Source organism: Prinia subflava, chromosome 4 (genome assembly GCF_021018805.1).
Source record: "Prinia subflava isolate CZ2003 ecotype Zambia chromosome 4, Cam_Psub_1.2, whole genome shotgun sequence".
In the NCBI taxonomy this organism is placed as follows: Eukaryota; Metazoa; Chordata; class Aves; order Passeriformes; family Cisticolidae; genus Prinia; species Prinia subflava.
In genome coordinates this window covers 53,770,605-53,783,862 of record NC_086250.1, presented here as the reverse complement: position 1 = coordinate 53,783,862, position 13,258 = coordinate 53,770,605, and the positions used below count along the sequence as shown (strand labels likewise).

The window sequence follows — 13,258 nt, the reverse complement described above, 5'->3', positions numbered from 1 at the left end:
TTGTTTGCATCAACACTGACACTTGCTTTAATTTCTGGGCATTCTTTGGCTGTAAGGAATTAACCTGCAACTGAGAAAGAGAAAAAGCAGCATTTTTTTCCTTCAGGAATATTTTCCCTTTTTCAGTGGTGCTTTCTTGTTCTCCATATAGTGTTAAGTAAGAGTAGCCTTATCTTTTATTCCCTTAGTGAATGTCTCCCTGCCTAGTCTGTACATACATGCATGGGGCTAATGAGTTCATTGTGGAACCATAAAGCAAATTGCCTCCATGCCATACCTATTTTAGGTCTACTCTTTACTATTTTGAACCCATAACTGTGTTTTTTCTACTAAGGCAATCAAAACAACAGATAATTGTGGGTAGTTAGTAGTTCAATCTTTTCTCTATAGTGTGAACCATATGACAAACGCCCCATGGGCCTGGGTCAAATCGCACTGTAGTGTGAGTCAAGCCGTTCAGTTTGTGAATGACTGAGTTTGGCTCACAGGGCTGAAGCCTTGTAGGCTTTGCAGGCAGCTTTGAAACCAGTGTGCCTAAAAAGAGCCAAGGGAGAACGATGGGATTATCACAAACCAGCACAGATTTTGTATCACTTAGATTGAACCCTGAGCCAAATTCAAGAAAACTAAATGCCAAGAGGCATGGAAAGTCCTGTGTGCTGTTCTCAGTTGTAGTGATTTTATTCATACCCATCAAATGTTTCATTTTCAACTGGTTCTAATACCAGATCACAGTGAGATAATTTTGCATTCAGTAAAAGACATTCCACTGTGATTTTTTTTCTCAGGTCTTCAAATATCCATCATTTGAAGACTTTGCTTCAACTTTTGTGAGCTTAGTGTTTTCATGCAAAGAAAACATGTAACAAAATTAATGTAAGAAGAGGAGTATCATTTGAAAGCATTATAAAAGTTAATTTTGAGTTTTGTTACCACATGATATACAAAAATTTTGTGGTTTTGTCTGTTGTTGTCTTCCAGTGTAATCATTGGTAGGAACCCATCAGATCACTAAGGACAAAGTAGATATTTACAGATGAGCCTGATGCCTGGATTTTCTGTACCAGCAGTGATATAGGCACTTGTTCAGTGTGATCAATTTCATAGGAAATAAAAGTTTTGTAAAGAAAAGGAAAAGGTAAATTGTACCCTAGGATGTCCACTGCTCTCCATAGCCTGTAACAGATGTATTGAGAGACTGGTTCAGGTGCAATTGCCCATAGTGTGCCTATCTAGTATCAGGTAAAATTACTTCTCCCTTTTTTCTCCTCAGAGGTTTAAAAAATTATTCAGGCATGTATAATTTTGTTAAGAATTGAAATAAATAAATGTCTTCACTTGAGAATTAAAGTGTGGGCAATTTGGAGATATTTATAACAGTCAGTCAGGTGTTTAGATATGTAGGCTGAAATCCTCATCTCGTTAAAATCAGTGGGATCTCTCCAAATGTCAGTGCAGGCACAACATTGTTCCTATTTAATGTGGTCCAAATGCAAGCAGAAAATAGAGACCTTGTTTATGTTAAACCTCAGCTCAAGTCAAATGTTGGAAAAGGAATGTTGGATTTTCAGCTGGTTTCCTAACATAATATGTTGTGCTCTTTTTACTTGAGAAATCAGCTACCTTTTCATAAAAATAATTTAGTGTTAGACATTATCTTGAAGGAGATTAAGGTATATGGTTAGACCCCCCACTAAGTGAATTCCTTTGGAAAAATAATCAGTCTAACATCCAAATAATTTGAATGTGCTTGTACTGCATTGGCTGAAGGGTGTACTTAAATTCAGGCACCCTGATTACTCCATTGTCATAAATGAGACCTCTCCAGGAGTGAGAGTATAAGTGGTTATTGCACTTCTGTAGGCTGGAGCAGAATAATAAAGTTGGACAGAATAATGCAGGAAAACAGAAAATACAATGTGCTATGGATCAGGTCTGTTTCTGGGTGTCACACAACACGCAGGTAAATAAATATGAGTTACTGTTCAGAATCTGAACACCAAGCTAAGTTTAGTTCCCCTGATTCGGCTGTTGCTCTGCTGGCATCATCAATTTCCTGGCTTATAGTATAGTGCAGCCAGGTGTTCAAATGCACTGAAGGCCAAGATCTGCTAACTTAAAGAACATTGAAAGTAAAACCTAGGTGATGTAACTGCTATTAAAAAGTAAATACACTGTGTGACAGGTATAAAACTGCTGAAGTAAATGATATTTCTTACTGTTTTTTAAAATTATTTTTTATTTTTTTTCAGAAGTACCTCAGCTGTAGGGCAAAATACAAGGACATAAGCTACTGACCTCCTTTTAGCATCAGGACAAGACATACTACCCTACTCCTCACCATCAATTAAGAGCAATTGGAAAACCGCCTCAGAAAAGCCGGTCAACCCGTTCCATCAGTGGACATCTTTTGTAAAACACATTTTATGTACTTCTGATGAGATCTTATTTTCTACCTACCCACCGCATGGTTCTATATTACTTACTGGGCACTGATGGTAGCCCCCAGAAAGTGCAGTTTCAAATGGTCAGCCTCATCCTTTAGCAAGAAGAAAACCTGGATACGGGATAGCGACAACGTCTTCAGAGAAAATGGTATACGAAGGCAAACGATTGGTTTCCTGCCATTGTTTCTTCCTGTTGACAGCCAAATTCTACTGGATACTCACTCTGATGCAAAGAACTCACGGCCAGGAATATGCCCACTCCATTCGACTGGATGGGGACATCATCTTGGGAGGACTGTTCCCCGTTCATGCAAAAGGGGATAGAGGGGTGCCTTGTGGGGAGCTCAAGAAGGAGAAGGGGATCCACAGACTAGAGGCAATGCTGTATGCAGTAGATCAGATCAATAAAGACCCTGATCTTCTTGCCAATATCACCTTGGGTGTCCGTATCCTTGACACGTGTTCCAGGGACACTTATGCATTGGAGCAGTCCTTAACGTTTGTGCAAGCCTTGATAGAAAAAGATGGTTCAGACGTGAAGTGTGCAAATGGTGACCCACCAATTTTCACTAAGCCAGACAAGATATCAGGTGTGATAGGTGCTGCAGCAAGTTCTGTGTCCATTATGGTCGCAAATATTTTAAGACTCTTTAAGGTAAGTAACATTTTCTACCTTTGTTTTTTTTTTAATTTCAAGGACAATGAAATAAGTGAAGTGGTTGTGTTGTCATACTTTCAAAAAAAGAAAGGATACTTTTCACATTCAAAAAATCTGGAATGGCTGGTTTGCCCTTTCAAAGCAAAGTGGGCAGTGGAGGGGGGAATACCTAAAAGCAGTGTTTGCAGACCCTATTTTAAGGTGCCAAGTGCTTCTCCTAAAGTTCTGAGCAATCCGTGCACATTTTAACTCTTTAGGGATTTGTGTCCTTTTATACTACTCAGATTTGCTCCATGTTGGGCATTTGTGCTTATCAAGACTGGGCTGGGCTTGATTTCCTAAATTCCCAGGAGAATGAAAAATAAGATTTTAACACAAATAAATTTTTTGGAGTACCAGGTAATTTCCTTACATACAAAGATATGCCAGTAACAATCTAATACTATTGATGTGCATGTCTAGCCAAATGAAATGTAGTGTAATATCTTCGATTTTCTCAAAATTTTACCTCCTCCATATTTCCTGCAAGGTGTTATTTTTTCCAGACTTTGTTATCACTTTGTGAGAGATTATTTTTAGGCAACAATTCCAGTGGCATTTGTTTCCAAATACTTCATGAAGCTCAGACATTCTAGATAATGGAAAAGTAAACCTGCCACTTTTAAATTTGCTAAGTTAGATGTGAAGATGAACACATTCTAATCAACCAACTTGGATGGGAATGATAAGGCAGCAGATATTTAATTTTTAATCCTTTGTAACAACAAACACATGATGGTAAGTTGAGCACTTTTTTTCTATGTGCAGGACAACTGTAACTTATGTCTGAATCTATTACTGTCCTACCACCCACTGTTCTTTTCATCCATTCAGAAATCTTGCCTTATTTTCATACAACTTTACAATCACCAAAACCCACTGAAAGACCATTTCTTTGACTTTGGTGCAGAAGATCCTGGTAATGTTTAATATTGCTGTTACGTATTTTGAAAAGTGTTGCACTTGTTTTCTAATTGTTGTAACTGAGATTGATTAGTAGTAGAGAAAGACTGGCTTTTTTTTATGGTTTCTCAGCTAAGTTCATTTCAGTAATTTGAAGGGAGATTTTAGTCCTTCCCTTTGGTTCTCCCTTGAAGGAAATAATGGATTTACAGTTCATTGGAGGAGCAAAGTGATTGCTGGGTTGTGGTCAGGTGCTCCTTTCTGTTTCAAAACTGATGCTCAGTTGCAGTTACTGCACAGGTTTGAAAGTAGTGGACTAGTTCTAGCCATATGATTTACTTGTGAAAATCAAGTGCACAAGACTGAGCTAAGACTTACAGAATGCTCTACATGAAGAGCACCCCTGGAGTTGTGCCTGGTGGGGAGGTTTATCTGTCCTGGGAACAATCAGGCATGTTGCAGGAGGTGTCTATTTTTCAGTTCACATCCTTGTTTGAAGCTGTGTTATCCTATGAAATAATGCATATTTCTGAAATAATGACAGATGGAATGGTCACTTTAGTACCCATTGTGATGCAGGGCCATGTAGACTACAACTTACACCCAGTTGAGTTGGATAGGGTTCTACAGACTGATTGAAGAAACTAAGCCTGGTAAGACATGCATTAACTGTGAATTAAGAGCAGCAAGAAGGAAAGAGGCCTATGAATTGTCTAAGATAGCGGCAATTTGTCTTCTGAAACCTTGACAGCTTCCTCCTGATTTACATTATGCAATAAGATTGCAAATAACATTCTACTGCAGTCTTAATCAATAGAGGGTCATGTGATATCCCCTCTGGGGAAAGATCTTATTTACCCATTTAATTGATGTAACACAGCTGCTGGCAAAAGGAGAAGACATCTCTTTTAGTTTTAAATATAGATCCTGTACAAATATTCTTAATAATGTAAAAAAAAAGATAAATGATACCCTTTAATGTCTGATGATGAACCAGCACGTGAAGCCTGTTTTTAACTGTCCTCTCAGAAGTGAATCTCTTCATGAGTAAAGGCTTCTGGATAAGGCTCTGGGTTAGAAGCACGTAGAAACCACTCACAGTGGTTATAGTCAAGAGGATTAGGAAATTGAGGGTAATTTTCTAGAAATTTAGATGTATAATCCAGTTTGGGTTGTACTCAGACCAAAGACAGGCTGAAATTCTCAGCTGATGCATCCCCACAGCTTTGTAGCTGAGGACCTGGACCTTGGCCCGTGCTCGTAGGGGCTCCAGGCATGAAATTGTGTTTAATGTACCTTGGTATATGTCAAGGTGGGACACTCAGCTGGGGTAAATACCTGTACTTTCATTGAAGTCAGCAATCACTGTCATGCAAATTCCTGTTTCCATTTTATCCAGGATGAATGTGATTCATCCATATTTGTGTTTAACAGTACTATTTAGAAAGTTGAACCTGTAATTTGAAGTTCAGTAGTGCTTTAATACCTGCTCTGAAGTTCCTAAATGTCAGGACTACATATTTTTGAGAACATTATTATCTGGCAAAATTTTAATTTGTAACGAAATTGTGAGAAGTATATTATATCTCACAATGTGAATACACAAATATAACCTAAGAAGTGTTACTCTCAGCAGCCTGAAATTTTATGCTGCTATTTTTATTTTTCTTGCATTTTTTGCTTTTCTTTCTTTTATTGATTTTACAACAGAAAACATACAGGTCAATAGTTCTATCTGATAATCTGGTCGATAGCATAAACTGATAGTAAATGTATTCTTTTATCTAAATGTTTCCATGAGAAGAGGGGAGAGAGGCCACAATAGAAAATGACCTCTATCTATAGCCTTCCATGATCAAATGGCTTGCCTTCAATTCTTCTCTCTCCTTTCTCCTTCTGTGAATTTTGAGGGCCTTGCTGCTTAACAGGTGATTTTCCATTGATCTTATCCTTAGTAGGTCCAAAACATTAAGGTACAAATTTGGACAGTCTACATTAAACCGGTTGATGGTTTTAGACTTTCCAGAGGCACTTTACACACAGGAAACACTGGAGCGTGGAATTAATTATGTGAAAGTGGTCCTATTATTCCTTGATTGTCATCAAGTTGTTGGTTTTTGCCATAATTTTAAGTTGTTTTTTTCATGAAACATCAGGAGCAGGCTGCTTCACAAAGAGAACTGAGACAAGGGACTACAGACTGGTAGGATCCATTGAGGAGCTGACTGTCTTAGTTAAGCAGCTCTCACTATTACAAAGAAAACCTTTATATAGACTCAATCTGTCAAAATATTACTCTTACATCCTTCCTTATATTTGTTTTACAGAAATTCTGTTTTCCTATAGGGTGCTTAAGCATGAATAAATGGGAAGTTTTATCTGTTTTGTGTGACATTTATGAGCATCTGGGTTGTTTCCCAGGCCCCCCAAACTTGGCCTGGAGGAAACAAGAGGCTATGTAACTCAGCTCACTTCATGTGTTATGTTCCCTGTATTCAAAGCTTCTACTTGATTAATGTCTGAATAACTTATGTCAATGGTTAAAAATCTGCTGGAAAAAGAGAGGCGTTTGTTTATGCTTGTGTCCTCACATCTAAACCTCACATACTATTTCTGAACTCCTTGGTACACTCCATCTGTCACCTTCACACATCTTCTAGCTGGTGTCACACTAGGAGCAGCCTAGGGATGATAGTTTGCATGCAAATTGAGATGGGTGGACAGTATGCTTGGTGAATTGTGATCTCAAGCTTTTATGCATATATTTATGTACATGTGTATAAGGCCAAATATTCATCAAGAGCTTTATTCCTTCCTTGCCTTACTTTGCCTTGCCTGGCCTTTACTTGTCTCTCCTTCTGTTTTCACCAGTTTCCCAAGGCTAAATTACTTATTTCCTCTTTTTGGTCAAATTTCCTTTTTGCTGCAGAGCTGTAATCCACTTTAATCAGTGCTGTCTGAAGGGACTAATATTCACTTCATGCACATTTGCCTTATACATTTCATACATGAGAAGAAATACAAGTGCAAATGACATTACAGGGTAACACCTTCAACTTTATGGCCATCCAAAGGCAAGGGGTAGTTTCTTTCAGTAAATCTAGAAGTGAGTATATTAGTTCCACTAGCATTTTGCTTATTCACTTTGATTGTTTCATTGCCTGATTTTGGATTTTAGAGTGTATCTTTGCCTGGTAGCTTTGCACAGTTACTAGGGCTATACTTGGATGATGCTATTTTTATGCTTAGTTGCAGGTCTTTTTATGTTTGGCTGCCATTTGGCACTTTTGCTGCCTTGTGTTCTAGACCTGCATAGAGCAGCAGACAGGCCTCCCAGAAATGAGGGCATTACCATAGTACAGAGGCTTATCTCACTGAACTTCATAAATGCTGGGCTTGGAATTTAAATTGTGGCAATGGAGTGCATCTCATGATAGGAATGTGATGTAAATAAAATCTGATAACATTTTACCACCTAATTTCAGAGAGCACAAACATATTTTTGTGAGGCAACCTGAGGCATACACAGATATCCTGATCTAGACTCTATATCTACAGAAATATTTGCACCTCATGAGCATTATAGACTTCAAAGGCTCTAGGAAGATGCAGGAGTCAGTCTGTTCCATGTGTGACTGTGGGCCCTTTCCATAATGGAAAAGCTGTATTATATACTTTAGAAAAGTAAAGAAGAGGCTCAAGAATTTTACCCAACATATTGATACTCATTAATAAAAAAATGTGCTGCACTGATTAAAAGATATCCATTTTCTGTTCACTGTGTCCTGCTACATGTGTCAATATTTTCCACTGCATACCATTTGAAATGTGTAATAGGAAGAATTTTTTTCCCTGATAGTTAGAACATATGTGGAAAATTCTGTGTGAAGTGTGAAGAAAAATTGTATGTAGGGAGAAGATGACTAAAAGGTTTTGAAATAGGTCTTAAGATGAACATATTTATTTTACTTTTGTTCTAGATAGTATTTGCACTTTCTGAATAATTTTTAATTATAGAAGAAAGCAAAACATCTCATTTAATTTTACAGTACATTTTTGTAGCTTAGTACATACACATATCTGTTTAGTGCCTGAGCATTTTGTCTTGTTACTGGCTAGAAAATACCTTTATTATAATTACATATTTTTTTCATAATTGAACTTCTTTTGCATAGAAGAAACATTCATTTCTCTTTATACTTCCATGGCAGTAGACACTTGATTATGCATAAAACCCCTTTTAACTCAACCATGATGCTTCTGTCAGTACCAGGTTAAATGTGTGTGGTCAAGAGAGGCAAATATCAGGTCAACACCAAGATAAAATTATAGGTACAAGAGGTACTTTGCTAGCATTAATAATGAAACAGTTGCCAATTTTTTTTAGTTGCAGCCAGAGGAAATAATAGGTTTTCAGATTCTGTGAAAACTGCTAGCACTGATTAGCATCAAATTTTATTAGTGCTAAGCTGCTTGAGGCAAGACAGTACAAAACCAACTCGATGTATTCATTCATTATTTTACAGTATATTAGTATATTTTACAGTATATTATTTCCTTAAATAGTCCTCTAAAAGTTTAAGAATTTTGGTTTCTCACATTCCTAGATGGAACTATAACCTGTGGTTAGAGAAAAAGGGTAATCTGCTTTTCTGTATTATTTTCATTTGTTTGTCATTGCTTTGCCGCAAGGCTTGAGAAGCATCTTTTGACCTTTTTGTTCTTTTTTGTCATTTGGATTTGTTTGTGTTTAAGCATTTTACAGGAACAATCAGAAACTTGATTAACATTAGTTAAATGTTTGAGATGTCTCCCCTCCTTTTGTTGGCATGTTGAAAGTGTCTAAAATGTTGAGGGTTTTACATCATTCCATAAGTACAGTACATGAGCGCCTTGCAGAGAGAGTGGAGCTGTTAAAGACCAACAATCTGATTTTATTTCTACTTCCCTGAGGGCAGGGAATCTATCTATCTATCTATCTATATATATCTACACAGCTGCCTCACATGAAGGAAACTGCATATGCAGAGAAAAGGATTTCACCCTTTCATGGCTGAGGCCAGGTGACACAGGCAATCCACGCCCATATCACACACTCCTTTATTCCCCAAATCATGGTCTGCATGCAAATTACCAGGAGGGAATGATTCCTGACCCATGATGACTTCTGAAGCCTTGTCAGAAAATTGGGAGACTTGGCTGGCACAGGTCATGGCCGAGTTCTAGACTGTCCTGACAGTCTGACATTGGAGACAGCTGAGCTGTTGCTGAGAGATGTGCTCTGAAATAATGTGATTTACCAGCACAGACATTGCTGCTGATTTCTCAGGACAGAGCTCCTCTGCTCCTACATCACGCTGAAGGGAAGCCAAGACACTGCAAGGATCACTGACGCTTTTTCAGTGCTTTACCACAGCAATGTTAGTTTTATGGGCTGCAATGAGAACCAAATTAAGATGACTTTTCCCCCCAGTGTTTAATTGTTTCAGTACAGTAGCAGTCGGGCAATATGAACAGTCCTCCCTTCTGACTTTCATCAGAAACTAGGCACTATTGTGTTACAGCCAAGTGGTAGAGTCTGTGTGTTTGCTTATTTCCATTCTCATTATTTTCCCTAAAGCATATTGTGCTTTTAGGATTAAACTGGTTTAGAGTGCCTAAATGTATATCCTTGTGCTTCCTAGCATTTATCAGAGAAAAGTACTCATCAGAACAAAAGTCTTACTGGAGGACACTAATTCCACAGGAATGAATTAAATAGCCAAGAGCAAAACACTCTTCTGGGCTGGAATCTATATGTACTCCCAGCAAGATATTATGTCCCCTATCTCTCTGACAGGACAATTAAGCATTTAAGTGAGGCCTTAAATTAGGAGGCTGTTGGCCCTTGGCTGTCTGTGTCCTCAATAGAAGGAATAAAATGCTTTCAGAAGGGGACTGGGTTGATACATGCTTGCACTTGCACCAGATAGAACCTCTTTTCACTGGAAGACTTTGGAAACCTTTGATGGATTTTATAAGATTTCAAACACCTGCAATGGTGGTGCCAGTTTCTTAAATCTTTCCCCACTTTCCTTTGGAAGGAATTTTACTCATCTCTTTTTCTCCTTTTCCCATGCATTTATTTCTTTCTTTAGTTTAATTAAGAAGAGCTGCTTTTTGATTTCTGTTGCCAGTATTTTCCAAGTGGCTATTTCATTCCATAGTTTTCAAAGAAATTTTTTTCAGACCTGCTGAATAAGCGAGACTCTGACAGAGTCTCAGTTTCTGCAGGTTATGAGGATAAGTGTGTCAGCAGGAGGAAGAGCTGTAAATTAGGAAACTTATGAGAGGGATCTGTCTATGGGGATAACAGAAAAAAAGGGAAATGCTTGTTGAAAGATTGAGCTCTAAAGGGACAAGGGTGTCTATATTTTTTTATCTCCCTGTAGGATTTCTTGTCTGGCACTTCAGATATATACTGGGCTCTTCTCTGAAGTAAACTATTTCTGGTAGCAATGCTGAGATATTCCACGATGTTGAGAGATCTCTCTTCCTATTGTATTTCTTTTACAGCTTGAGACTGTGGGACAGGAGCAGAAGTGATTTCTCTGAGCTGGAATAATTTATCTTTTGAGTTTTGGCTTATGTTTTTTCACTAAAGATGCCTCCAGCATTTAGTTATGTTGCAATGGTATTTGTAGAGACAGAATCTCTATTCCTCCTTCACTAGTGCATTTTGCACATAGCTCTTCTAGAAATTGGAAAGTAGCAGAAGTATGATAGCCCATTTTGAGTATCATTCTATGAAAAGTGCCTAACAATTCCCATAAGACTTTTACTTTGAGAGTGGCTCTGTTACATTTAAAATGCCATCACAGTTGTCTTCCAGGCAGGGCACAATTTTGTTAAGCAGCTCCATTGCATTACAGGAACACTGATCCCCTGAAGTGATGGTTACTCTTACTCAGATAAAATTTATTTGTTTTTTGCTTGCAAAGGGCTGTGAAATATTAAGGTCTTAGTAAAAACTTATGACCACAGTTTTACTTAGGTAATTCATTGGAGGAGAATTACCTATTGATCCTACAATGGTTCTCTAGGATTGACACTTTGGAAACAAAACCTGAGAAATGATCTGAAGAAAGGTCTGGTTTTCTTGCTGTTCTGGTTTATTCTCTGGGTACCCTGCGTATACTTTGTCTTTATGAGTAGTGCTGAAACACAGAGAATGTCCTACATGAGCTGACTTCCTTGAGGGCTGCCACCCAGACAAGAAGTTCAGTGCTATATTAAGGCAATATCTATTGGCTAATAATAGAAAGGAGAGAATATATAACATGTATTTACATATGCTTTTGTAAAGGATGTTTGCTATGTTATTATATTACTGTAAATTCATTGGCTGTGGACCACATAGTCCAAACAACTTTTCAAGACAGTGCTGTGGGAGAAGAGAATATATCTTGGCAGTCTGAGACAGGAACAAATTTATCATTAGGAGCAGCATCAAAAACCCTGGGGAATTCAGACTGTGCTCACTGCTATGGTGTCTGGGACCAAACCAAAACCACACAAAGAGACAAATAGGCTGTCAGGTCTGGTATCATACACTGAATGGAAAGTGCAAAGGCCTTGGAATACCAAGACTGTGGATGTCTTGCTGCAGGGGCATGACTTGTTTTAGGACTCAAATTTCTGGCTTCTGTGTTCATGAGACACAGACAAGTAGTGTAAGTAGCTATGTTTTTCTGGATAGGACCTACTTGTTGAATTCTGCTTACTTGGAAGGGAAACAGAGTCTGATTTTTGTGTGACTTTTAGTCTTGCTTACGTGAGGAAGAATCCCCGAGAGAACAATGAATTCCAGGGAAGCCAGTGAATGATACCACTGTTAAACTCGATTTATCCAGAGGCAAAAAATGTCCTATGTACATTAAAATATTGTGTCATCACTGTTAGTAGGCTTTGTATTTGAGTGGGGTTTGTCCAGCAGGCACATAGAAAAAATGAACATGGGTCCTCTATTGCTTTATGTAATTTTCAGATCATGTTGATGTACTGTTGGTAGGAGTCAGAAAATAGATAGGGATATGTTCAATTAAAAGAGATTTTTCTTTTTTTAATATGAGACAATAGAGATCTTTGGGGAGCTGGCAATTTGATCTCCACAGACATGCCTCTCCAAATAATAATTTTATAATATGGATAAACTACAAAATTAAAACTCCAAATTCCACTCATAAAGAGGAATAGTAGAGCATAGACATATATAGCTAGAGCTAGGATATTGTTTCAGGAATGAAAATATGGGCTGATTATTAGAAAAAATATTGCGAAGAAATACTCTTTTATATGTTGTCTAAAGTTTAATCCAATTGTGTATGATGAAAAAAGTGCCAAATTTTCTGCTTCCTAGCTTTCTGAAAATCAGGCTGGATAGAATTATGAAAGTATACATTTTTTATACTGGTAGGAAAATAATCTAGGTAAAATAGCCAGTGTTTTCCACTCCTAAATTTGATGGTTCTGCTTGCCGTCTTTTGCACAACAAAGCACAGGATTTAAAAGTTACCAGCTGCTATATTTACTTTCCAAAGTGTGAAGAAAACATGTATTGTCCTGAGGATTAAAGGGTTGATTCTCTTTGTGCTCAGTTCAGGCAGAACTGAAATGTTTGTAATGAAAGTAAAAGCTATTAAAAAGCATGAAACATGAGAGAAAAATAACGTGTTTATGTCTTCTTTGTTGGATAGGATTTGAAGATAGCCTTAGAAAGTTTTAAGTGTAAACATTTGTCTTATTAACTAGCATTTCCTTTGTGCATGTTGCAAACACTTCCACTTGCAAATCCTAAGTGCAGTCAGAGCTGTTGTTTCAACCCACTGGGAACTGTTTTGCCAAATATCATCCGAACAACAAAACCTTATCATCTGTGAGCTAGTTCACATCTCCAGTACTAACTAAACAATATTTTGGAAACAGGATGTGTAGGATATTGGACACCACAAAGGAAAAATAATATTTCTAGTGCTAGTTTTGGTGACTGGAATAAGACAGGAAGGTAGCTGTGCTGTATATGGGAGCATGAAAAGCTTGCAGTTGGAACAGATGCTGAGAGTGCCCTGTGACTCAAGGTATGATTTCCTGCCATTCCTGCCAAGTTTCAAAGCCTGTGTTTTTTTCTTTCTTTCTTTTTTTTTTTTCTCTCCTTATTCTATTTTTGGATTGA

General features: G+C 37.7%; 2 protein-coding genes across 3 annotated transcripts in view; both read left to right on the top strand.

Annotated features, from left to right (window-relative positions):
* ZNF800 (zinc finger protein 800) overlaps positions 1 to 2,372 on the top strand; it is a 52,768-nt gene extending 50,396 nt beyond the window's left edge. The window contains exon 6 of the mRNA XM_063396795.1: positions 2,253 to 2,372. Within this exon, the coding sequence (XP_063252865.1) occupies position 2,253 (1 nt within the window). The 3' untranslated portion in view covers positions 2,254 to 2,372. The remainder of the gene's footprint in view (positions 1 to 2,252) is intronic.
* A 218-nt stretch (positions 2,373 to 2,590) lies between these two features.
* LOC134550267 (metabotropic glutamate receptor 8) overlaps positions 2,591 to 13,258 on the top strand; it is a 319,713-nt gene continuing 309,045 nt past the window's right edge. For both annotated transcript variants that reach the window (XM_063396787.1, XM_063396788.1), the window contains exon 1: positions 2,591 to 3,102. In XM_063396787.1, coding sequence (XP_063252857.1) covers positions 2,593 to 3,102 — 510 coding nt within the window. In that variant the 5' untranslated portion in view covers positions 2,591 to 2,592. The remainder of the gene's footprint in view (positions 3,103 to 13,258) is intronic.